At 36.9% G+C, this 27,786-nt stretch overlaps 1 protein-coding gene across 2 annotated transcripts in view; it reads right to left on the reverse strand.

The window, feature by feature from the left end:
* Positions 1-265: 265 nt before the first annotated feature.
* SEL1L (SEL1L adaptor subunit of SYVN1 ubiquitin ligase) overlaps positions 266-27,786 on the reverse strand; it is a 36,942-nt gene continuing 9,421 nt past the window's right edge. Inside the window, exons 4-21 of one of the 2 annotated variants that reach the window (XM_072863728.1) lie at positions 25,336-25,503; positions 24,611-24,716; positions 22,705-22,867; positions 20,804-20,857; positions 20,664-20,723; positions 19,960-20,041; positions 19,480-19,634; positions 18,659-18,715; positions 17,577-17,645; positions 16,235-16,312; positions 14,980-15,042; positions 14,086-14,173; positions 13,680-13,828; positions 12,963-13,128; positions 11,436-11,507; positions 10,122-10,294; positions 5,738-5,866; positions 266-4,309 (exon numbers count right to left, since the gene is read on the reverse strand). In XM_072863728.1, coding sequence (XP_072719829.1) covers positions 4,106-4,309; positions 5,738-5,866; positions 10,122-10,294; positions 11,436-11,507; positions 12,963-13,128; positions 13,680-13,828; positions 14,086-14,173; positions 14,980-15,042; positions 16,235-16,312; positions 17,577-17,645; positions 18,659-18,715; positions 19,480-19,634; positions 19,960-20,041; positions 20,664-20,723; positions 20,804-20,857; positions 22,705-22,867; positions 24,611-24,716; positions 25,336-25,503 — 2,036 coding nt within the window. In that variant the 3' untranslated portion in view covers positions 266-4,105. Of the gene's footprint in view, positions 4,310-5,737; positions 5,867-10,121; positions 10,295-11,435; positions 11,511-12,962; positions 13,129-13,679; positions 13,829-14,085; positions 14,174-14,979; positions 15,043-16,234; positions 16,313-17,576; positions 17,646-18,658; positions 18,716-19,479; positions 19,635-19,959; positions 20,042-20,663; positions 20,724-20,803; positions 20,858-22,704; positions 22,868-24,610; positions 24,717-25,335; positions 25,504-27,786 lie in introns of both variants that reach the window. The other variant, XM_072863727.1, reaches the window with a different exon arrangement.

A 27,786-nucleotide genomic window follows, 5' to 3' on the forward strand; every position in this document is an offset into this window, starting at 1 on the left:
CAGAGCAGATGCTGTATACACTGAAGAAAGGGTCACACACATACACACACACACAGAGGGCAAGTTTCTAGCACAGCTGAAGATACAATGCATAATTTTCTATTCCCCTTTCTATGCCCCTCCTAAATTAACAGATTTATTTTTCTGAAGAGGAATAGAAGTGAAAGAAGTGTGAGCATCCTTATAGGAAGGGATGCATTTAGCAGTGGCATATATCAGTGCATATGACTAACAATTGACATCCTTGGTTCTCATAACCACTGTGAACACTGAGAGTAACCACACAGGTGGTATCTTTATTTCACAAGATTAAAGATACAATACAAAATGAATCTGTACATCTTTCTATTAACAGAATTTGTTTACACAATTATATTACATTTGACCAGCCTTTATACTGATTTTAAATACAAAATAAATTTACAAAAACTCCTACAAGACCCTTTAAAGAACTGCAGCTGATAAAAACAAAGGGTTCCCCCCAATAGTCCCTATTTGCCATACACATTTGCAGTAGTTCAAATCAAACTAAACCTTTTTAGTTTAATATTCTCTGAAACAAAAATAGAATTTCAGTTCATTGTTGCCTATCTAAAAAGGAAGCAACTTGCAAAGGCGAGCGTGATCCCCTTTTATAGGCCAAAACTAGCATATAATAGGTGGAAAATAGATAATGCATAGTCTTAAAAGTCCTTTCACAATCCAGGTTTTAATGTTCTCCAAAAATAGTAACATTTGATAGTTGGGGTTTTTTTAACTTTAATAAGAGCAGCTGACTTGTGGAATATGACTAAAGTGAGTAAAACTGTCTCATAAGAGTCTCATTGGGATGTTTGTATCAAAGGCCTTATGTTCTATTACATTGTCCCATGATGGACAATATAAAGCAAGGAAAATGATTTCAACAGACAGCTCTGGGACAAGTTTCACCAGAGTGATGAACTAGAATCTTGTTTTCCTCAACAGTTCAGCATTTCTTTCAACCAGCAAGAACAGCTAGTGTGTTTGATTAATAATTTGAGACGCAGAACAATGTTTTCCCCCATACCTTTCCACAGTTTTCCTATATATAAAATTCCCACCAACAACAGTTACTGTTCTGTAGTTCCATTCTCCATGCAGGGAGAGAAAAGCATGTGTCTGGGAAGGTCAAATAGGCAGGCTCTGGCCTATGTTACTACAGACAAAGAATACAATTTTTCTATTCAAAGCATGCTCAACATATCCAGAAAGGCTTCTCTTAAATCAAGTTTCCCTTCTAAAATACTCCTGCATATAAACTGTAAGACAACCTGTGTGCTACCAAAAGGGAATAGTACTTCACCGCAATAAACTGAGCAACCCAGCTCCTTTAGGAAAAAAAGCTGCTTGATAAACTGAGTGCACAACAAGAAATGTATTGCTAGTAAGAGTTAAATATACTTCCCTCAAAATGCAAGTTTCAGAACAGAGTAGCAAGGGATTGTCACAAAAACTTAAGTCATGTTGTAGACAATTGATTTAGAAAACTTATTCATTTCTTTAATCCCTGAGTTAACTCGCCATTACTTATGGTAAGTACCTTTTTACTACTACCACTTCATTCAAATGAATGTCATCTGAAAAAGTTAGTGGTAGTAATTTGGTGGAAGGGAAGAAAGCAGGAGAAAGACTTCCTTATTGCTTCTTCAAAAAGCAGTTCTTTAAAGTGAAATAACTTGCTGATCTTCAATCGTTTTCTTCTGCTGATTTCTTGGATGTAAAAATGCATCAGGTTCAGTGAAAGTCAGCTATAAGACTGTCACATAGCAGCAATGATGAGAGATTCTCATGCAAATAGGATAGAGCTTTTAGAATTTAGTTCTAATAGATCAAACAACCAAAACATTTTAATAATGCAGTAACAAAATTGTTAAACATCCTAAGAGATCAATACCAATGAACCAATGGTATTTAACTGAAAAACATTTTCCATATAATCTTTAATTTATTCATGCCAAGCTAAAAAGAGCTATTAAGTGACAGAGGCAAAAATACTTCAGAGGGAGTGTTCAGAAGTCACAGATATCTTAGAAATGCAGCTGGGGAGTGCTGTACATTTTAGACACTACATTTAAGTTCAATACTGTTCCATCTGCTAATGATTAAGACTGAACAAGACATTCCTCTATCACATGCTGCAACCTTCCAAACTAAAATGAAAGATTTTTCTTCACGTAACCAGCATAAGCATTTTGAAGTACTGAGAAGTTCTACCTACATTTTAATACTAGTCATCCATGACATTTCAATTTACAGAAGAGTGGATTGCTTATCTTCTTTCCCAAACTACAGATCTATTGTGCAGCGGCCTCCTTACAAACGTGCTAAGTATGAAACCCTATCAAAATCTCAGTGCTAAATAAAGCATTATTGATATGTTGCTGCCAATCCACTGGAAAAATATTTGCATGAAAGGAAGCCCTTAACCCTTTAAACACAAGAGCTTTTGTCAGAAAGCAGCTAAAGCCTCCTCATTTGCATTTCATTCAGCTTTAAGACAGTACATTCAGAGGGTTTAATGCTAGTACAGAAACAAATATTTAACTGCCATTGGTAAATAAGAACAGAAACTTCTGCATTTCTTGCCTCTAAGCTACTCCCCTGCTGCTTCCCACCCCCAACCCCTGAAATTATAGTTGAATGAAAATTGTTAAGTGAAGATTCCTCTTGCAGTCTAAAAACCATCAGTCCACAGGTCATATTATTTACACTCATTAAAAGGCCTTTGCACTGACCTGGTGGTATCAAGAAGCCATAAACCACTGAGTCTTCTTTCTCTTTGGATTTTCTTGTTACAAGGGATCCTCAAGATGGCACAGCCAGAGACGTTATTTTGATTTTCTCATGTATGCCAGGTACAAGAGTGGTTGGCGACAGCCAGAGCACTGCTGTAATCTAACATACGATTTCTGTCAGTCAGCCAGACTTTGGAGTAGCATCACTGGCATAAGCCCATGCCCTTTTGTAGGGAGTATGCATCTTTGGGGCCCTTTTTAGTAGATGCATTAAACAGATGCATGCATGAGATACCACATATGTTTCCTTCTTGCAGTGCAGATCACTTACAGGACTGTTGAAAATTAAATACAGAACTTCCACCTCTAAAAACAAACAAACCAAAAATGTAAGCTAACTCACTGAGATTTCTGGTTCTGCCCTTTCTTCAGTGTCCACAATAATACTGGTGCTTTCTGCAATCTAGGCTCAACCTCTTCGTAAGAACAAGTTTAAGTAATTTAGGAACACTACCAATTTGTTTTTATGTCATGAAGTATTGCGAAGTACACAGGCGCCAGAAAAGTTCTAGAAGGATGCAAGATCTGGGCACTGTGTGGATAGTTTTCAACTGATGAGCTTTACAGACCCAATCTGTCCCAATCCGCCTCCTGGGCTACACACTGTCTGCTGAGAACTGTCTAGTCTAAGGGGCATGAGGGAAAACACTCAAAACAAAAAAGCACAAATGGAGAGTGGCATGTTTGCTGGCTTAGTATTACAGAGTTTATAAATAATCCATGTTAAACCATCCAAGACAGCACAAAAGACCAAAGTGTAAGAAATACTAAGAAATAACAAAATAAGGATTGTAGAAATACTTGGGATGCAGATCAGAATATAAGTTCATACAGCTCTAGTCTTTTTAGAGTTTGAATATAGTTCAGCTTCTTGGATTTAAATTGGCCATAAAATTATTATTGTTATTACTTTTATATAGGGCAACTGCTATCAAGCAGGCAAACACCTTCCAATGCTAGCCTTCTGCTCTCTCTACGAGATGAAAAGGACTCTGAATAAAGAGGATCTAGATACAGCAGGCAACATTTTTGTAGTAGCACTCTCGTGTTTCCATGAAAAAAAGCCATAGTGTTATTCCATTGGCACTGAAATAACATTCAAATAGGTTTCAAAAGAATTTTCTTATCCCTGAAAAAAGGCATCATTCTAAGCAGCTTTCAGACTTTTTTTTTTTTTTTAAACTTCTTTGCGCCTCTTTTGGGGGAGGGACTGTTGATCCAAAATCCTAAATCACAATGAAAATTGTTCCTTTTGGAAAAATCCAGTTCTTTCACTGAGGCTCTTGTTGCTATTGTGGTGGTTGATGCTCTGCTGGTGGTTCTTGTTGAGGCACAGCTGGCCGCAGTCCTGCTGGTCTGGGAATTGCCTGATGTTGCCTTTGTCTGTAAGCTATAATTGTTCCCAGAAGCAAGGCGATGATGGTCATAAGGTAAAGGTCCCACTCAGGCCCCAGCAGCTGGTCCATATCAATATGTGAGAATACCTCCCTTATCTAAGAAACAAGAAGTCCACATCATCATGTCAAAGAGCAAGAATGGGAAGTTACTTTGATTTTAAATTTGACTTGTAAAATTTTTCATGTACAAGTACCCGTTTTAAAACTTCAGTAGCTCTTTTCCGCTCTGAAAAAATAGTATCACATCAGTGACATTCTTAATTTCCAGGAGCTAAATGCCAATAAGAATAAGAGCCATGCTATATAGGATGAGCTATTCTATTTTCTGTTCTAGAGATGAAGGTTGTTGACAGAGCATTAAAGTACACAATTTAAATCAGAATGAGGTATGTAACCATATTAGTCCTAAAGAAAGAGGAGCAAGTACCACATACACAGGGGCAGTGAACTGATCAGTCCAGCCAAACTGGAAGCCATCAGGAGACTACCATGAATGACAGAACATTAAGCCCCAGGATACTTATGTGGTACAGTGCTGAGATTTGTGCAGATAAGGTACAGGGAAGTAAGTGACTTACTGTTAGTTTTGATTGAACTGCCTTTTTATCAGACTTGCATTCACATAAGCATTAGCCAACACACTTTATGCTTCACTACTGTATCCGATGGTACTACAGAGTCATTGTCAAATTAAGTCTGCATCAGCAGACTTAAAACTTGGAATATCCATGTTCTGCATACTAGCTTCTGTGAGTGCTACATGGGTATTTGCTCAATTGATTTAGAGTATTTTGACTGCCCACTCCTGAAAGTCCCCAGTCTCAAGACATTTTGTCATTTTGACAAGTTTGACATTTTGTCAAACTTAGCTGGATTGCCTGAACTTGCGTTTGCTCTAAGTGGTAATAACTTCCATACCATATAAATTTATTAAGTAATCCAAAAGGCAGTAAGATGTCAGAATACTAAGAAATATTTCAGATACTATATGGAAAGAATTCATCTAAATTCCAGGCAGGTATTTTTTTCAGTGCCATCACTCAGCAGAAACTCTGCACGATAGCTAAAATATCTAATATAAATAATACATTGTTTCTATAGAAATAAAACACAACTCAAGTAGGATTGTTACAGCGGAATATAAAATAGCATGAGAATTAGGGCTACAAAAAAGTATTTCTTTTTTCCTGAACAGCGATTATGTCATTGTAATCATCTGCTTAACTTTGATAGCAGAAGATCATGGGTAAGAACAGTCAAACAGGTTAGGGAAATTCTCTTCAAGGGAAGAACAGCACAGAAGAGCACTGGCTGTACACATTTCAGTTTCACAGAATTGCACAATGAAGAAACAGGAATCACAGCTTCAGTAACTTTCTTAATACGCAACAACATAAAACACATCTATCCTAAGTTTTTAGAAGGCTCAAGTAAGACTTCTACTTAAGTAAGATTACAACTCAAGCTTCTTTTAAAAATGGAAAACTCATTTCTTGTTTTTCCTTTTAATTCTGCATTACTTACATTGATTTCTCGTACATACTGCAAGGAATAAATCACTCCAAGCTTGCAAAGTGCTAGGAAGACTGGAACCTGAGCGTCTGGGCTTGCTTCAGCTGCCATGTCATAGAATCGTTTTGCAAGATGAATATCCTACAGTTAAGAAAATAAAAAGCTCAATTTTTAAGAACTTGAAAAATTACCATAAAAAGTAGAGCTTTTTCTATAAGCTATTGTATACTGTCATTTTAATACAAGGTTTTTGGTCAAGTTAAACGAAAACCATTCAGTAAAAATTCCCTTTTTTTTTTTCCTGAGGAATGTTCACCTTTGAATAGAGAAGTAAAGGGAAGCTTCAATCTGAGGATGAAGCTACCGTAACTGATGCTAGAATTGAAGCTCACAAAGAGTATTAACTTAGTATTAACATATTCAACCCACGCACTGTAAACTAAGGCACATATTTAGGTAACTCTAGTACACTCTAGTGTCTCCAACACCACACCAAACATGAAAGACTAAGAAAACACAAGTCAGAGGAGTACACAGCAGCAACTCCTCCCAGTTATACTACAGTATGCCTACTGCAGCTCCTAACCATTTCTGCACATACTCCCAAATTAGAGTCTACTCCTTGTCCAAAATGGACATAACTTGCATTAGTGAGGACAGCCTGGCAAAAGTATGAGCACAAACAGCCAGCAACTTTAGGAAGAGTTTAAATTAGTGTTCTCTTCTGTGGTAGCTGGAACAAGAAGGCAACTGTAGCAAGAAGAACAGAGCACATGTGTACCCGAATAGTTTAACTTTCCTTGTTTGTTTGGGGGTTTTTTTTGGCTCTGCTTCAGATACATACTGTGCAATGTTAGGATACTTGGATACAAACTGCCTATGTTCACTCAGTGATGTGAAGGACAGGCCTGTGTAAGACTTACCTCTGAAAGTGTTCCAAGTTGGACAGTTAAAATAAGAGAAATCTCCAGGACTTCATGCCACATGTTAACTTTATAATTTTATCCTGATTGTGAAATACCATAAAGATTTTCTGCTCACTGATACAGCAAAGTTTAGTTCCATAACACATGTGGAAATTAACAGTATGAAAATCAACACATTATGTGAATGAGACCTACTAGCTCACATTTTAGTATTTTAATTCAACAGAATTAGTCTGAATACTCCTTGAGCCTGGAAAGTCTGTCTTTTGTATAACTATTTAAAAGAGTTTCCTTACCTCCTTTGTACTGTGCTAGTATCAGTGTAAAAGCAGATACTAAATCATGGTTCATTTTAATTTCTAATTTGCAAGCACTTCATTCTGCTTTACATTCTTCACTCTCACTTGACAGAGAAGTGAGAACTGTAGGAGTCTGGGCTTTAACATACAAATAGTACTGAAATACCATGCCAAATCTTATGAGAAGACCATGAGAAAATTAGAGAAAATGAATTGTTCTTATTTTGAGCAGTATATGGAAACAGTCTTCATTCTGACATGCAGGCTCAGGAATTGTACAACATTAAATCTATGAAAGGTATGTAATGGTGTACAAGTGCGAGATTTCAGAAGGAGCTTAATATTTGGCATTGATCTGGTATGAGTCTGAAAACCATCAATGTACAGGAAGAATAGCATAGAATCCTATATGTAAGAAAGACTATTTATTCAGTAAGTAAAGAGAGAATAAGGCAAAAGCTGTTTGGGAAAAAAAAACCCGGTAAAAATACTGTATTTATTCAGGATTATCCAGAATGAACAGTGACCCGAATTGAAGTTGCGCAGGCTACCTTATTAAATCATTCTCCCTACCTTTGGAGTGCTTGCAATCTTAATGACGTGGACATAGGTGGGGAGAGAGTAAGAGCACACATCCCTTTCTTCAACAGACTAAATCCCCAATTCGTTAGCTACTACAGTGCTAAAACCTTTATACATTCCGTCCACAGGCCTCTAGTAGAAGAGCAGACTTCAGTGGTAGACATCACCTGCTACATCAGGAAGTATGATTTTAACTGTCAGTCATTTTCAGAGGTGCTCAAAATTCAGCAGTTTCCATTCCGGGAAAGAAAAGCCTTCTTTTGCTTAATTCAAAACCCAGTCTTAACCTTTTTTAGAATATCCTAGCCCAGCATCACTTTAGTCTTATCTAGTCAGTCCTAAATCTCCATCCTCTCATCTTAGAGTTGTGAAGTTTTAGGGCACAGGAAGCAAAGACATTACATATCCAGAATTCCTAAGACTGGTTTTATACATGGAAAGAAGCACTGAAAATGTCTAAGCAAGGAAATTCCCATATCTATATTATCTATCTCAATTTCCCTTGCAGTTCAACTCTTCCTTCCATAGTGGATCTGTATGAGAGGAAAGTATTATTTATCTGCATAAAGCAAGGCTGCATGTGCTCATCGTGAGCCCCTGTGTACTCATTTCAGCTATCTACGTGTAGCCATCTCTGCTTCAGGTTGGAGAATACTCTGTGCAAATTACAGCATTAGGACTTGGTTTTTCTGAAATTCTTAGCAGTTATGCTGAATGTGATGTAATAACACTTTCAAAATTTTTATTACGTGCTCTGAATTGGGCTGTTTTCAAGGCAGAAGCAAAAGAAATTAAGAAGTCCATGTCTGAAAGGAATTTTTTTTTTCTTTTAAAGAAAACCTCCCAACTTTAGCACTGTTGCTTTTAGCTGCAGGCTCATTTTCTGAAGTTAACTAGTTTTGAGGACTCAGTTAAAAACAGAAAACAGTCCTAAAATAAAATTTGAAGATAAGGTTTAGAAAGAATGCTGTTTGTATACTGTACTGTCACTTCCACAGCTAGGTCAGTAAGCAGTTTTCAAATGTTGATTGCTTGCTGCTGCCAAAGTAACAATACTGGCAGACTTGCCCTTCACTGTTCTGACCTTTTGCCAAGAATTTAGGGGAAAAGAAGCAAAAATTGGTCTTTTAATAGACCAACAGAATAATTAAAAGGTGCATACCTAGACAAAAACCAAATGTTGAAGCTCAGTGAAAATAAGAAAAATGAAATTATTTCTTACAGTTTCAGGTAACCCAGAAGATATTACTAAATTTATAGATTAATTGCATGAATTAATTGGGGGGCAGCGGAGCCCATGTTGGGCACCAAAAAGGACTGTCATGGTTTAACCCCAGTTGGCAACTAAGCACTACACAGCTGCTCACTCACTCCCCCCTCCTGGTGGGATGTCAGAGAGAACTGGAAAAGCACAAGTAAGAGAACTTGTGGGCTGAGATAAGAACAGCTAATAATTTAATAATAATAATGATGATGATGATGTAATGAAAAGGAAAATAACAACAGAGAGAGGAACAAAACCCGGGGCGGGGCAGAACCAGGACAAAACAAAAAAGCTCCCCAAAACCCACCAACAAGTGATACAACCACTCACCACCTGCTGACCGACGCCCAGCCAGTCCCTGAGCAGTGATCGCTGCCCCCCAGCCAACTCCCCCCAGTTTCTATACTGAGCATGACGCCATATGGTATGGAATAGCCCTTTGGCCAGTTGGGGTCAGCTGTCCTGGCTGTGCCCCCTCCCAGCTTCTGGTGCACTTGGCAGAGCATGGGAAGCTGAAAAGTCCTTGACTAGTGTAAACACTACTTAGCAACAACTAAACCATCAGTGTGTTATCAACATTATTTTCATACTAAATCCAAAACACAGCACTATACCAGCTACTAGGAAGAAAATTAACTCTGTCCCAGCCGAAACCAGGACAATCATACATTAAGATAAGGTAGGCTGCTCAAAATTAGTATGCAATTACTAATTACATTATTTCGACATATACGAGAACATGTTGCTCTGGATTCCGTAAGTTTTAGTTAACTCATGGACAGCAATACACCATAGGCTTCCTAAGAGAACCAGGTATACTGCCTTCTTTTAGGCAATGTAATTTGTGAAGCAAATTGTGGCCTAGCCTACTTTGAAAAACCGTATTTAATAATCATGTTATTGGTGCTTATGGTTTGTTACTTGAAGATGCACAAAACTTGTTTTTGAAATGTCATGATATAGAAAACAAACTAACCAGTGTTTCAGAGGGTGAGAACAATCTTGTGCTGAAATACTCTGTACCTGGAATTGATTTGCATTCATTTCATTACACTTCAAAAGTCTTGAAAGCATCACTCAAGCATATGGCACACTTTTTGCCAATCTTCACAATTAGTTTTTTCCCTGTCTATGCCTCTTTCTTCACATAGGTAAGCGTGAAGTGGATACACTTATCCATTTGCTATTGGAGAATGCATTGGGAGACATGCTAATTCCTACTAAGTGGTTATATAGTGCCCAAAGCCCAGTAGTGGTTATGGACTTAATCTAATATTAGTAAATGCACTGTAATGAAGCAGACTATCAGCCTACAACTTACTCACCTGCTTGATCCCCAATCCCTTCTCATGCATGTAGCCCAGATTAAACATTGCTTGGGCACTGTGCTGTTGCTCTGATGCCAGACGATAGTGAATAAAGGCAGTTTCATAATCAACATCAGTACCAAAACCATAAAAATGGTAATCTCCAAGTTTAATTCTTGCCACAGTATATCCTATAAACCAAGAAACAACAAAAAAAAAGATAGAATAGCTAAGCGAAGAAAGCCTTTTAGTTTCATATGAAGATGCAATAAGGGCTTTAGTGTTAAGTGTTACACAGGCCACAGTTTGCACAAACCATTTCCCTTTTTCCCTCTCTCACATAAACAGCTTTTCTTTTTTTTTTTTTTTTTGTAAATTGGGTTAGCCAACCAAAACGCAACTGATTTCTATTTTCAGGAAAGTCCTTTTCCCAGTAATCCTACCAACATTTTTATTGCTATTTAGTGGCATCAGTTGAAAAGATAGATCATGTTGTTCATAGTCACTTATTACAGAAAAACTTTTCATTTGTTATATGGTCATTAAGGGCTTCAGCTTTGTTTTTAAAACAGAGACACTGAAAGCTTGAAAAAACAAAGTCTCTCATCATCATTTGGCAATTGAATTCTTAACCATTCCATCCTCTCAATTTCTAACTTTCTACTAAAAGCCAAGCAGGTCTGAAGATTTTCAGACAAAACTCTTAGGCTCCATTTGCATGATACACTTGTTCTTAAGTAAAAAGCTAGTAGACAGACATTAATGTAGATGCACCCATATGAAAGTTAGAGACCTCACACTGATATTTAATGATTAAGTTTAGTTTTGCTTATTTTAGGAGAGGATCACAAGCACCAGAGTTTAAACTTGGGTTGGCTGGACATCAAGATTGTCTTCTTCATCACTGGGCTTTGCTTGCTTGAATAGGAAATTGCATTTCTTATAAATGATGACAAGTACCAAAATCCTAAAGGGTACATTGTATCTATTTTTTCCAAGTGGGATTTATTTTTTGAAAAGTCAGTGTAAACATTCCTAATGCTGTTTAACACTGCTCTATAATTCCATATGGAATGGCAAAAAGAAACACACTTGTGTTTTAGTTCTTTTAATCTTCAAGATCTCAGAATGGCTCAGAACTGCAAGCATATTGCAATGACATTATAGCTAACAGTGGAACAAAGAACAGCAACTACCCTATGTGGAATATAACTAATGTTGAAAAGAAGGAGGTAAGATTTCCCTCCTTCCCTGTTTCATAAAAACCATGAAATCAAACATTAATTGTTCTACTAAAAATAAACTAATTGGAATTGTGAGGTACGGACATACCTTGAGAAGCTGCTCTGTTCCAGTGAAGCAAAGCTCGAGGATAGGTTTCATTTTCTCCTACTATGCTAGCTTCTTCTAGAGAAGAAAGTAATTCAGTTAAATAGGAACATGGTATATGCACACAAGACCACAAAAATCCCCATGCTTATATTCAGTCTGCTGAAATGAACTAAAAACTTGAAGTAATCTGTGCTACAGTACAAGCAAGATTCAACCCATCTGAAACTTATAAAACCCCCTTTCATTTATATGGTCTTTCCATATATCTGCCCACATAAGAGCTAGGAACAAACTGCATAGTTTCACCCTGAAATATTGCTTACCAAGTGTCTCTCCCATTCCTGCTCTGGGAGATTCTGAGGTGTAGTTGAGGAATGCCAGAAGGTGCAAGTTTAAGAGCACACAATTCGGGCTCTGACAAAGGTGCCCTCAAATACAAGGCTAAAGTATAAGCTATTTTAGTTTGACCATCTAAAAAACAAAACTAATTGAGTAAAACGAAGATTTAAACTCCTTAACCAGCCAGAGACCACGTATTTTCACAGCAGTGCTACAGCTACTTCAGAACTGAAGTTATTTTACTCATCTGTGTCATAAATTGAGGGTTGCTGAAGTATCAGAGTTCAGACAGTTCAAAGGATTTATAACTTTTTTCACTTCTACTATAAATATGAGTTCAGCTATCCTATCACACAGTTGACATACAGATTTTCTGTATAAAGTGTATAAAATAATTTTAAATTCATCTCCAGTCAAGATGCAGATATATCTGAGTAATGACAATCAGAATTTTAACCCAGGGAAAGATGCTATTTCTTTGCAAGAATGCATTCTCAGCCAAGACTCATTGCTGTAGCTTATCTAAAGATAAGTCACTAAGGCACCTTTGAAAAACATTAACTAGAAATTAAGATGTTAGACTAGCCTATCAGCCACCGATAGCTGATTTTTGTATTAAGATACTAAGCCCTAAAGCCGGTAATGAGACACCTAGATTTCTAGATTTGAGATCCAGAAAGTTTAAAATACTTGGTTTTGTAGTTTCTAGAAGGATTTGTCACTTGTACTTCCATTGTTTCCCTATGATCTCAAACTCTAAGAAATCCAAGTTCTAGCCACCTAGTTGCAATAAGAGACCTGGGACAAGTTTTTTCAAATCTAGCAGAACCAACTAAATCTACTTTATAGATTTAAAAATAGAGTGTTAAGGCTGTGTTTAGGAAGTCCAGGGAAGAAAATTCTCAGCACTGTGCAAGTTTCTGAAGCATTCTCTCCCTATCCCATTTTTTAAATCCCATCAGAATTTAAGTGTATTCTAACTTTTAGGCCAGAAAGCTATCCTTAGAGGTGAAAATTAAAACGGACTGCTTTCCAGTGTGAAGAGCAGGAAAGAGGACAAGAGTCTCACTGAAGTTCTAACTGAACTAGAGCTATGTAATTATATCTTCAAGCACTCTAGTGTTCTACTAAACGGGCTACTGCAGGCCAACTCCAAAAAAATCTTTCAGTACAAATTCAGGTCCTTACTCTGATCAAGTATGAAAGCAGCATTGCTTTGTGCAACTTCGTAGCCTTGTTCTGCCAGAAGAAGATATTGAACCACAGCAGAATTTGAATCACCATCTTTATAGCTGTTGTAGGCAGTCATCAGTCTTTCAGACCAACGTCCCCGTTCGCATACGTTCTTAAACAACTGCAGAGGAAAAAAAAGGGGGAGAAGACTGGTTGTGAGGAACTTCAGAAATTTAGGTTTTGCAACAGGTAAACCTTTAACATTCAAATGCATGTTCAAAATATTTACATTTCACAGGAAAAACTTGATAGATGAACTCACTGCTTAAGACAGGCTTACTTTAACATACAGGTTACTAAGCAAATACATGCCAAGATTCAGATGCTTACTCAGAATTATTCTTAATATCAGCTTTTTTGTTAAGTTAAGCCCATGTCTAAATGAAGAATTTGGTACTTATAAAACACTGATGTTTGCTTTGTATTACATTCTTTTGATTTTCTTCAAAGTTAATAAAGCAAATACAAACTTACCACATCAACATAAAAAATAAAGATTGTTCTCATGAGACACAAAGGAATTTGATAATATATCACTTTTCCTTTGATAACCTTGGCTCTGCAATCACCAGCAGATTTTAGCTAAGACAAATTTCCTGTATAAGCTGATGTGGTTATATCCAACCTTTTGCAAGTCAGTATTATTCGACCTTTATAAATGGATGACCTTACCTCAACAGCAGTATGACAGGATCGCATCACTCCGGTGCCAGTAGCATGCATCTGAGCCAGATTATAAAAAGCCAGAATGTGGCCACCCTGGGAGGCCAAGTTAAAATACTTCAAAGCTTGTTTATAATCTCTCTTGACTCCAATGCCATCTAAAAGAAACAATAAGTCATTGCTTTTCATTCCTCTTGAAAAGCAGAGTTGTATGAAATACAGTATGTACTTACTCTTTGGAATTACTAAAGAAAAACATTGTGAAAGTGTTAGGAAAAAACAGAATAAAATAGAAATTCAATGCAGTAATACCACTCTACATGCAGTATATCTACACTTCTAATGCCACCTAGTGAACAGTTACTGAAAGGGCAGATGCTGAGACCCAGCAAATCATCATTTTGATGCCACTTACTGTAATACATGGAACCTAGTTGAAGTTGTCCATCAACCCATCCCTGTTCTGCAGCCTTCTGGAAATACTTCAGTGCTAGCTCATAGTTCTGCAGGAACATTTGGTCCAGTCATTAGAGCCTTGCAATAGACCACAATTTAAGTAAAGAAGAAAATATGCGTGCGCACTTGTGTAAGTGCATGGACAGAGCTATATTACAGAAAGATTACAGCGAGATGTTCTAGTGTGAAAATATTCACCTGGTCAAAGTTTGGAAATAAAAAATGAAATAGCCTACGATTATATTAGCATGTCTTAAGTCTGTAGCTCTCTCAAAGCTGGCATCCATATATAGCATTGCTATGAATAGTTATGCTTAACAGAACGGATGCCCTGTTTTGTTTCTAGAACAATTATTTAAGTTATTTCCTCAACTTTGGGCTAATTCAACTTTTGAGTATCTGTTTGCATAGCTAAATATAAAACATTTGACAAGAAACCTTCTTGTGCAAAAAGCAGCAAGGCAAATGAACTAATTAAAAGTGTCCCTCCACTCTCACAAGATACATGAAATCGGACAGTTCAGATTTGTTTTATTTCACAAGAAAATTAGAGCCAAGTTCAAAACTCCTACCAAAAAAACAAACCCACCACCCCCAAAAAAATCACACTTCTATGCATTTGTAATAGCTTCAGCAACATTTTCAAACTTATTAGAGGGAACCCAGCATATTTCATAGCCGCTAACTCCATAGTGAATTGTTTTTTATATTACAGATTTCCTCATGGAGTTTTCAGTGTAACAAATCTTCACAATTAAGTCTTCCACAGTACTTCCCTCCAGAGAAAAAGTTTGTTGACAACAAGAAGTTACACAATCACCTATGACTAGAAAGACGACGGTCAAAAGCTTACCACTGGAACACCTCTTCCGTAGAGGTAAGCCATTCCTAAGCCACTCTGTCCAACTGGATTACCCTGAAAACACAGGAAAACACTTCTGCAAAGAAAGGCAAAATCTACAGCTACATCTTTCAAATTTGTTATGTCTTTAACATCACTAAAACAAACAGTGCTTAAGATAGATTTGCTTTGTAATTTTGCTCCTAGTAAGTAATAGTTATTTAGGGAGAAAATAGCTTTGGTAACTTTTATTCAGTAACTACACAGGTTAACAACAGGAAAAAGAAAAACTTTTAACACTAGTTATGAAAGTCTACTGTGCACTTTCAAAATGTCATACGAGATGTAGAACCCACACCCATAGAAAGGTGAGGCATTAATAGCTTATTCATCTTTAGTTTTGCCAAGTTTGAAATGTTCTGGATGCTACAGAAGCTCCCAAAACAACTACAGGAACTCTGAAAATCTGTCTTAATTTAAGGGGAGCTTGGTGGCTGTCCTGTGGGCTGCATTATTGACCGCTGCCCCTGCAAAAGTATGCGCTATGATATTCCTTCAATGCCAGGACAGGCAATGGGGCACATCAGAAACTTTCAGTGAATGTAGGAAATTAGCAAATCAAGAGATCCTTACTCTAGGACAGAGGCGTAGAACAGCAATCTAATTGTGGAATGCAAGAACCGTGAAGAGACTTGTCTTACAACAGTCCCTTCAGAACTTCACCTACTGTGTTTCACAGGCTAAACATCTTTCCTGGAGGATTACTCATGCTTTAACTGTACAAATGCTACCATGAGGGACAGGTCAAAGACAGATGCGAGGGATTAACAGACAAAAAACAAATACTCCAATGAGATGAGAGGTATAAAACCAAAACCATTATCTATTCACTGACCACAAAACAGAACCAAAATAACATAGTATCAATGCATTGTAAATTTCTGTGACAAGGCAACTTTGGATTAATGAAAATTAACACTTAACAGAATTGCAGGCTATTTAGGTGGACAGTATTTCATACTGATGCCAGCATTCATGAGAGTTAGAGTTCCTGTGCTCAACACAGCTTCATGAAGCACCATGACCAGAACTGGAGACAGTTTCCAACATCTTAGAGAAGCAGGGTTTAATTATGGGATAATCTGGGACATAAGTTGGGAGTAGGTGTATGCACATGGAAGTGCAGAAAAAGAAGCATTTGCACCATTTCCAAGCTAATCAACTTTTTAGTGCATATGCTGTATTTCTAGCTTACAGATAATCATACCATATCAGCAGCTTTCTTGAAATACTGAAGAGCTGTTTCATTGCTCTGAGGTACAACATCACTTCCTTCTGAGTACATCTGAAGAAGAAAGGCATTATTGAAGAACAGCTGAAGAAGTCAGTTTAGCATGAAGCATCTTCACTTTGCATATGAGAGGGAGTCTGTTGTACTATTAGACTACTCTGACTATTGCATTACTGAATAATCATTAAAGAACTTGCCCAGAAGCAGAAAACGTCTCTATGCTGTAAAATTCAGATTCAGAGGGTTTAACTTCCTAATGGAGAATGAACTGCCCATAAAATTAAAGTTTCATTAAAAAGTTTTCAGTGAAGAACACATAATCAGGCAAAAATCTTGTGAGACCAGTGGAAGTCAAACTATATTGGCAGTTAAAATACTTGTTGAATACAAAGCAAAAATTGGTTACTAAACCCTGTTCATTTCAGCATTTATTAGATACAAAACACTCAAGCAGTAGAGAAAGCAGGAACCTGCAATTTCTCCCATCAGGTGCCTTGATCAGCACATTATGCTATTTTTTCATGCTCTAAGGACCTGAATTTTGCATCCTCTACTGCAGTGACAGGCTGAAAAAGATGAGCTAGAGCTGCTGCTTATTGCAGCCTACCCTTAGAGAGTAGTCAAATGGAGTAATAAGGATTTAGCTCCTCATAGGGCAAAGGTAGCCTGCAACCCAGGTCTCAGGCAAGTGACCCAAATACCTTTCTAAGCAGTAACACATTAACATCACCAATAGCAGCTTGTCAATCATGTTTTAGATTTAAAAAAGGACTTAAATCTGAGAAAACTGATACAATGACCCAACTTGCAGATAGACTCAGGCTTTGGTTCAGAGTAGACGCCGACCTATTGGCAACTCTGACTCAGATACCTCGGTTCTCTACACATAAGAATACAAATGTCTTTCCCCTTTCCTTCCTGAACTTAGTATTTCCCACTAGGCAAAACTAAGAAGCCTAGCTTTTCCCCACACACTGTATAGAAGAGCAGAGTGGCCTACTCTGAGTTTTGAACTCCACCACAAAAAAAGGGCATTTAGATATTTAACTATTTAATTAAAAAAAAAAAATCTAGTTCAAGCACTATTTAGAAAAAACAAAAGTTCCTAAAGTGAAGGAGCAAGTAGAAAATTTAGACTGGACATAATAGACTACGACACTCAAATCTTGCAGGACAATTCAAAGCAGTAGTAAAACAGAAGTACTTACATTCCAGCATTCAAGTTTTAGACTGCCTGATATTAGAAAGTAGGAAATATTTGTTACTTTTCATTGAAAGGCAGTCAATTTGCTTACTTTTGAGAGTGTTCATATCGTACCTTTCCTAGAAAGGCCATGGCATGTGAATTGCCAGCATTAGCTGCTTGATTGAAGTACTCAAATGCTCGCTGTAAGGAAGAAAACAAGTATTTTAGCCACCATGACTATGATTTGAGTACCTTTCCTTGCAAATGGAGCAGAGGCGAGTAGGTTGTTTGCCAAGTTACCAGGTTCTTCTGGGGATAAGAGTTATCAGTCCCACCTAATTTAATGTATGTAACAGGGTTCCCCACTTATCAGAATATTGAACAGCAATCCCTCTCAACAGTGTATTCCAAAAAGCAGAGGGGGAAAAAAAAAATACTACAAATGCTACTATGCACAAGCTACACAGGTAAATCTTACTTCCTTACTGTACCTGCAAACCCTGTTTAGAAGAGATCTGCCAGTTCCTATTCCAGTTTTACACAGAGCTTGGTTATACTCATTCTGACCACTTGATATCATCTCTGAAGCCTTATAGAGCAGTCGTTTTAAAAGTATTTTAAATGTGATGACCATTAAATAATTTCTGGTTGTTAGCTGAGTCTGAAATAATCCTCAGGACTGCACATCCTCAGCTCTGTATTTTCAATACATACTTTAAGAAGAGGTTAGCTATTAACTTCTATAAGCAGTAGCTAGGTTGGCTTACGTCAGCAGAAGTTCTATTTCCTATGCACACTTAATATCCTTAGTATTGAAAGTTGCACTGTTTTGTCTACAGAAGCAAAATATTCTTGCAATCCACATAAACTAGACTATCATCACTAATGCACACAGTGCATCATGAAGATTCTACTAGACGTACAAAAGCTCAGCCAGTTTCAAGTACTACTTGATGAAAACCTGGTCTTTGTTTTTTACTGCCTCATTTCTAAGATGATTAGTCTTAAACTAATTGTGTAAGAAAATCAGTTCCATGTACTAGTCATATAAAGATTAGTTTTATTGAATGAATTCAGTTTTATTAAACAAGACTACTGAAGTCATTAAATACATTACGGTGGTACTTAAACACTTTTGCTTCACTGTGGTCTCAGCTATACTTTCTCCCCCTCCACCAAGTGTAATATGCATGAGAGATACACAGAAAGGGTACCTGATGATTTTGCTCTACTCCTCTTCCTCCATGCAAGTGCAACTGTCCAAGGCCAACCTAAAAATAAATTTTACACTGTGAATAAGTCACGTTTCCATAGGGACTTTTTCTAGTAATACAGATATCAGTGAGCTAGTTACATGCACAAAGACAGACCATGTCAGAGTTAAAGATGCCACAAAGTCTGAAGGCGCAGATTTGCTTCAATAACTACAGTACAGTCCTATTTTTTCACGTTAGCCTAAGTGGAAATTTATCCTAGATAAAAGTGACATGACTGTCCTACATACAAAATAATTTGAAATCTGCCTACCTAGTTCTTAAGCCATATATGACCAAGTTGAATTGTGTCAATTTGCCTATATTAGTGTCCTCCCCTTCTGCACTGTAGCATGCATCCTGCACTGGACCATGCACTGTAGCATGGTCCAGCCTGCAGCATGCAGAAGTCATGCAAGAGCAGAAGCAGTGAGAAATTGAGGTCCCCTGTCAGGGCAGTTCTTTTGATCAAGGCTTCCTCCACAACATCTAAAGCTATCCTTAAACTAGTCTGGCTGGTTTCTAGTGAAAGCCAAGATCCTCTTTCCTAAAGTTGTAAAGTTTTGGACTTATTTTCCACAAAAATTTGCATTTTCTGTCCAAGTTCTACCTTAAACACACTAAAATATAAGTGTCTTCTCATAAAAACTAATCAGGAAATAGCAACCAGGTGGATTTAGGCTGAAAAGAAAACTAAAGCTCCAACATCTTTCTATATTTCATAAAGCTGTTCCTGTAATTCTTGAAAACCTCTGCATGCCATCAGGTGAACTTAATCTTACCTGTGCTTGTACATCCCCTTTCTCTGCTAAAAACTGATAATACTGAATCAAGTCTTCTTCTAGCATCCCACTTGCCATTCCTGGATTTTCTACTTCATCTGCTAAGCGAATTCGCTGAACCACTGTGCCACCAGTCAAAGAAATGTCACTAGCAACTGGAAAACAGATTAAGATAGATTTTCAGACAGTTTTGTTCAATACAAATATTACACTGCAACTTAGTAAAAACAGATCCCTACAGAGCTTCAAACTGTTATGGAGAAAGAATGAATTACTTTGACACTCTCTAATTAAAGACATTTCAACAGATAGAGATAAAAACAGCATATCATGATTCAGAGCCAAACAGATAACTTGTTTAATAGCAGGGATTCTCTATTTTTCTACTATTAGCATTGATAGTACTTCTAGTATCTTCTAGGTGAATGATATTGAAATACATCGAAAGTTGAGAACATAAGCCTAGTAAAAAGGTTTTACCGTGATTAGCTACAAGTCTGTAGTGAGTGAGAGCAGATTCACAACTTTGAAGGACTCCTATCCCAGCCCAGTACCGGTAACCCTAGAAAGGAAAATATAAGAATATGGGGCTATTGGTTATTGGACAACATACTGCTTGCTAGGTTACAAACTTTTTTCACATTACTCAAGCAAGATTTGATGAGACAATAGGCAAAACAAAGGCCACGAGTCCATTGTGTCTGCATTAAAAGCAACTGACTGATACCATTAAAGATTAAGAGTAGCCAATATACTTCAGATATTACTCAGGAAAAAGCAAGTGAGCAGAATTATACTTATGGGTGAAAACCTAAAGCCTTTTACTTACACATGTTGCACTTTGTCTTAGATCTCACAATACTGATTAAAACAGCATGTTCTGTAAAGATCTCTGGCTTTCACAGTTCTCATTAGCCTATAAAAATTAAAAGCCCAACACTTCTGCTTTAAGTCAAGAGATGTAAACATGGTCCATCTAAATTCATAGTTGTATACAGCTTAAAATGAGCAGACTTTTCTTTAAGTTAACAAGGAATAATGGGGAAGATACTATTGCCCACCCAATGCATGCATGATGATCTAATATTTGAACAGTGTATTCACATGAATGCAAATCTTACATTAAAAATTTAAGAATACAAAAAAGTTCTTGCATGTGTAAAGTTATTAACTATCTTACATACCAGGATCATATGGGCGATCAGATTTCCTCCTAAAGCTCCAAAAGTGTAATACACCAGGGCCTTAAAACAAAATCATCGGTTATTTAAAATCTGCCTCCAAGATAAAATACAGGAGCACAAACTGAAGATTTCTAAGTTACCTTAGCTTGACTAGAATTGACTCCTAGACCAGATGCATATAGAAATCCAAGAGCCTAGAAATAAAATAAAGTTTGTCAGCACATCCTTTGAAAAATTCAGGATCAGTTTTCCTGGAATACATACATATAAAGAAGTCAAACAACAATTCAAAGCTGCAAAGAATATGCCAAGCTCTACCTTCACTTTGGTACCTCCTATATCTAGACCCTTCCGTGCCCTTTTTAAAGTATGAAGTTTCTACATTACTCAGTCACCTAGGACACTAACATAAATACATCTCACCAGAATTCAGTCTAGTGGATCGAATGCAAGGAAGAAACTACTATTTCCCTGAATACCAAATGCAGATCCAAAGGTCCTGAACAGTAAAAGTATCCCAGTTTAAAGTCCCTCAAGTGAAGATCAGCAATATCTGTCAGGTTATTCATGTATCCTATTTGTCTCATACACCAGTGCAAACATACAAGAACCATGACCTTCTCTAGAAGTCTTACTGTTTGATTTACTGTCTAACAGATCCTATGAATTTACTATTTTGCATCTGTTCTGCCACAGGTTAGTTGCATTTATGACTATAAATATAAGCAGTTAGAATGCACAGAGCTGTTAGGCCGAGGCTTTTTCAAAAGTTATTTTTATTCTTAAAATTTACATAATTACTGCTCTATCTATAACACCTGTTACAGCTGTGTGGCTCAGAGAGGAAACTAGTAGCATGGAAGATAACAGTATGTATATATAAAGGTTTCTGTATTTCAGAGTGTTCCAAGACTATTCTAGGCAATTCTGAAAGCGCACGCACAAAAAAAAAAAATCACCTCATGCAGACAGTATTGAATTCTAGGCTAATAAAAGTCAAGGTCTTCACTGAGATATAAAGTCTCTAGAGAAAACATGCTCCTGCTTTCTACAGTAAATCAGCACTCCATCATTAAACAGGGAACAGCAGGTGACTTCATAGCCAAAGAGCTAAAAGCAACTGTATAATTCCTAAAGAAGCTGACACTTCCAAAACAAGAGAGAGATCTAAACAATAAGTATATGCAGATATTGAGACATTAAAATGGCTAACACCCACATTTTATGACATTACACGTGAACAATTACATATGAACAATTCTATAATGTTCAAAGGCACATGAACAAAGTGAGTCCCATTCCACTAAACAGCTTTCAGGATTCCTAGGAGTTTACAACTTCCTAGATTATAAACTTGTGTGTGTGTACATCTACCCATGTCAAAGATAAAACTGCAGATGAAAAGCCACAACATCCCACACAAACCACAAGAAAAAAGTAACACAGTGTTTCAGAGAAGACTTGCTGGCTGGAGTCACCTGTGTCTACCCGTTTTTTGACTTAAACATCCAATCTAGTCAGTCATACAACAGATAAGAAATTAAATGGAAAGACCACCACCATACTATATTACTAGTAATTTATTGCTGTTTCGTTATACTCAAAGAGAAGACCTGTTTCCATTAGTTTACCTTGAGGGTGCAGGAGTCATTTGTTACTGCACCCTCAGTAATGCTAGCAGCATGCAGAAGCCAGGTAAATGCATTTGGGGGACAATCTTTGAACCAAAGCAAGGCACTGGTGAAATTTAAAAAGGTAAAGCCAATGAGTAGTCAGGATTAGGAAATGCTTAGGCAAACCTTAATAAAATACATTTCCTGAATCAGAGCCTGAAACATATGTTTTACATCAAATTTTCAAACAATTTAAAAAAGCAGCACTCTCTCTGCTGTCTTTTTTAACCAGGCAACAGATACCACTTACTGTTCTCATTCTATTCTGGAAAGAAGAACAATCTATAACACCACCTTAGAATAAGTACAATCTATAAAACAATTTATAAACCTATAAAAATGTCTGTAGAATCTAAGGACATACATACCATTTGTCCTTTAGGAGAACCTTCTTCTGTTAGTTTTTCAAATAGTTCTTTTGATGCCTGGATGTTCTGCTTCAGGTAATCCCCAAACAACAAAGCATAAGACACTTTCTCCATTGCCTTGGTATGATTCATGTCAGCTGCTTTCAGAAGATATTGATATGCTCTTAAAAGAAAACAATTTCTTAGTCACCTTGAGGCAAAGAAGCAGATTCCATTCATAAACCTGAAGATTCTTGGGAGGTGTTTTGTTCTTCTGTTTTAGCCTCTATTTTCTACAAATGCATCTAACTAGTTATTTGTTTCATCTCCAAATCATCAATCTATGCAACAACCCATATGATTTAGATCATAGACAAACTGGATTTTAATGTTCACTCTACTCCATATGCAAAGCAGTATGCATTTCCTCCCCTGTAAGGTATATGAAAAGTTAAAGGTCAAATGATCATGGTTTTGTAGCAACAGTTTTAAGTCCTGTACTAGGTATCTAGTAGGACCACTACTCTGACAGCTTCACAGATCATGATAGAAAAAAGAAGCCTGAAAGACTATGGAGCCTCTTTGATTTGTTGAGTACAAAATCATTCCAATGAAAACACTAAGTGTTGGGTCCAATACAACTGCATGCATGATCAATTTTGTGATGAAACAGTCATGCTAACAATGAGAAAGTTCTCTGGAAACTCCCCTTTCTGTTTCAGCATCAGAACTTACACTAGTCCTCCAAAGTAATTTCACAGCAGCTGGTTTCACAGCAATTTAAAAAACTGTAACCTTAACCATCATAACACAGTACTGTCAAGCATGCTTCAGCTTGATTTCTCATGGGCCTTTGACAGCATTCCAAGACACTTCTTTACCTCTCCTCCTTTCTATCCTCAGACTTGTTGTCTTTCTTTAGGACAGGCTGAGGCACACCTGGTTCCTCACATAATTTCATCTTCTAAGAAAGTGTAAGGTATTCAAAAGAACTAAGATCTAACATTATTTTACAATTCCTACACTATTTTATACAAAATAATACTAGTCAGAGTCTAACAGATGCTGGCTCCCTTTGTCTTTGCCAAGGTGTGATGGACAACCTCTAGCTGCGCTTCAGTTTCCCTGATACATAAAGTAGAAATAAGCTCCCTTATCTCCACAAACAAGTTTAACGTGGTAATAGTGCTCACATAATAATCAGGAGCCTGAAGTCACCACTTACTGATAAAGTTGTCAACGTGAGTACCGGGGAGTTCTAGATTAAACATAGCTATTCCTAATTAAGCTGACAACTATTTCATCAGTAATTGGATATATACAGAGTAGAAATTATATATACAGACCAGAATGAACAAAACACTCATTTCATTTTTTTTTTTTTTCATCTACAAGCATTACCTTTTTCTCTCATACAATGTTAATTATTAGAGTTTTAACAATTTGTTGAGATTAAGTTTGATACTATTTTTATGGGGACTGAAAACATCAGAAAGCAGGAACAAAAACAGAGTAGGACAAGAAATGCTGATTTTTCCCACTTAATCTTTGAAGAAGAATGAGAACCAGACTGTAAGAAACATTTGAAAGAGGACAATTATCTTGTATCACATTCCCAGTTTTTTTCTGGGCAGTTGCCACATATAAATTGTAGCTAGGGAAGTGCAGCACCATCTTGCATTAAGTCAATGTTTTGACGACATCCACTCTTCAGAAATTAATCTTACGCAAATTTTAGTGGATTCAGAGGAAAGCAGGCATAAATTTGTTTTTCCATATACCCTGAAATTACTATTTATTTTCAGTACTATCACTGCATAGTTTGATGCTAAGTCCAATAAAGTGCAAAGTCCCAGGGCAACTCAGTTAAGCCGGAGTGACCAGCCATGTCATCCTTCTCTTGTGGGGGTGGAGGAAGTAGACTTACTCTTTCTTCTGAGCCTTTTTACTGCTTTCATTAAGGATTTTCATTCCAGTCTGATAAACATCCTCAGCTTCTTGCATCTGCCTTCTCTTATTAGACTGCTCTTCAGCTAAAAAAAAAAAAAGTACATTAAAAGCTCCAATTACACAGCTCAAGACTATTCTCTCAAAATTCTTATTGGTTCTAAAGGGAAAATACAGCCAGAAATATGTTTCTGAAGACCAATAAACAACCCAAGTGATTATAAAAAGCTGTCTAAAGGAGGTGTTGGATATCTTGGTAGACAGTTTCTTCTTACGCGATGTCTCTCATCTATGAGTTTGCTTTTAAAATGTTCTTTTCATTGCTCCAAAGCAAGCTGTGCAAGGAAGAAAGGTTCCTCCGTCAGGAGGATGTTTCCTAGGGAAGGGTTGCCTTTGTGCAATAAATCAGCAAGTAAAACAGGAAACACTGTCAAACCCCTATACTCCTACAGCCTCAGAAACTAAGGCGTTTATAGATTCCTCCACTGCAAGATTTCCCAAATAGCTTTGGGAAGTGGCATTTGCATTATCATCTTTTCCATCATGAGAACTTTGTCTTTATAGTTACTTGTACATTACAGTATAAAGTGGCCATGAATATATGACAGGGACTTCTAGACCCTGAAATAAAGGGCATTAAGAGGACTGAAAACACTAGGTTAAGAAAGCATTCCTTGGACAATAACAAGACATCAAGTTACTTACTTTCACAGAAGCCCCACTTTTGATCTTTCTTGTAATCATAGGTTGTTGCACACCAAAGCCTGCCATCTTCCCTCCCATCTGCAGTGCACTCTGCATACTCCTTCTCCATAAACAAAAAGGGGAAGTGGCAAGGTTCACCATCTGCAGTGCCTCCAATAGCTGTCAAAACTGAAAATACATACCCAGGAATTAGACTGTTTTCCTTTATTCCACAAATTAAAGTCATCTACTACATATAGGAAAGCAGTCCTAAGTTGGTTTTAATTTCTATGAACATTTAATCAAGTTTTCCATAAAATTGCTAATTTACAAAAGCCTGAAAAAGCAATTATTTTTCTAAATAGCACTGGAAAAAAATATGATTCTTACTTTTAATTAGGAAATGAAACAGAAGGTATGTGGTTTCTTATATTCCTTAGGTCTAAGCAAAGAAAATATTTTTGTTTAGATTGGAGAAAGCAAATCTCAGTTACATTTTTATTGCCTACCAAAATAAACAAGCCCTTCCTTTCACTTTCTCTACTCTGCACTCCCCTCCTCATGCAAAAGACTACCCTTGATGTGCATTCCAGTGCATATATTCATTTTAGCCCTACGGTTAGACATAATCATGACAGAACCACTCACATTGCTAAATGTGATGCTGAAAGTACCTGAGTATCAGCAGGGAGTACACTTAGAACATGCAACTGTAAGAAAAGACTTAAATGAAATCACTGTAAGTCCAGTCATTTTCTATTATTGCATATACTTACATTAAAAACTTTATTTCACTTCACCTATATATTGACGTTGCATTCAAAATTACTTTGAACAGCATGACTTACCATTTCTCATGCACTAGAACTTCAAAGGTTACCAATTCCAATATTGCAATATTTTTCAGTAAAATCAATCTTCTATGAAGACTAAGAATTATCTTCATTTTTTGAAAACGAAATTATTTCAATTAGCCTTGTATAAAGGTTTTTCTCTTTCACTAAGCTAAATCCAGCAGTTGGGTTCTGCTTCATTTGAAGACATTTGCAAAGTCATGCAACTGAGAGTGTCAATTATACCGTGTTTTTTCAAGTTAAGTTTGTAATTCTTGTGGTTATAAAGAAAGCTAGTTCTTTTTTCTAGGGTCTATAACTGTAAGGCCTAGAGACCATATTAATTTAAAAATTTCATGTTGATTTTCTGAAGCATAAGGAAGTCTTCAGGTTTAGTTAGCCTGTTCAAACTGCTCTTCATAATTTGATTCCTTGGCAGATGTTCCACCACACCACTCTAAGTCAATTATCCCATAACACACAAGGAAAAACATTATTTTCAGAAATTGCGTTCAAAAATAATTTGTCCAGATGCAATTAGCCTAGAATCATTTTAGATATCTGTTAACCACAGAGTAATGCACAAACTCATGCTAAGGGTACATATAACTACAACGGATGGGACCTCTTATCACTGTCATTTGAACAAACTCCAGGTCCAGGATATTAACACTACTTGAGAACTTGAAGTTTTACTTGTTTTGTTTAGTACCTTGTCTCCTGTACTGAAAGCAATTGGACACGAACCATTTACACAGTGCCCTGCATAAGAGTTAACTGTACACTAAAGTTATGAAATTACTCTGCCCCAGTCCTCCCCCTTGCCTTTTTTTAATTCTAAATTCAACCATAATGGTGTTTTACCCCCCAGACAGTAACAAATACTAACCCCTAAAGCAACACAGCAATGTGATCACAGGATAAAATGCTCACCACAGTTATTTTATCATGTACTTAAAGAATGATAAATACAAATTGAGGCAAATAATTTACTCAGAGGATAAACTACTTTTTGTCAAACTGAGTGTGCAAGTGGCAATTTACCGGTTTTATCATGTCTGAATAAAGTATATGGTATTTTATAATTATATTTTGTCCTTATTTACTTATATCTCACCTCATATTTTATGCTGCAGGAAAGACTACTTATAAGTATTGGTTACATTACTGTAAGATTCCTCCAAATAGGAAAAGAAACGCAGCAGGAATTGCCAGCTCTGTATAAACTCATGGGCAGTTTTCAGCAAAAACTGTTAGTATGTATGTTTTTGTAACAATCAAGTTCCAACACGAAAGATAAATAACTAAAACTCACCAGTTTCTTTACACACAAGACCTTCTCACTAATCAGAAGAAAGCAGGACAACTTCTTTCTTAGAAGGTTAAAAGCCTTACTAGTACTAATTCTAAATTACTGAAGATGACATTTTTTTCTGCTCAACATCCTGCAAAATACACGTGGAAGCTTGAAGAGTATTACTTTTTTCCATGCAATCTCATGACCATACACAGGAGCGAAACTGTACTTCGAAGAGCTTTAATCTCCCTTAATGCAGTCCTGTCACCAGTAGCTCGTTCAACAGATGTAACATCTGTACCTGAGGTAGATTCCTGTCCTGCTCCATTAAAAAGTTTGCCA

The sequence above is a fragment of the Ciconia boyciana genome, chromosome 6, assembly GCF_034638445.1.
Source record: "Ciconia boyciana chromosome 6, ASM3463844v1, whole genome shotgun sequence".
NCBI classification, from domain to species: Eukaryota; Metazoa; Chordata; class Aves; order Ciconiiformes; family Ciconiidae; genus Ciconia; species Ciconia boyciana.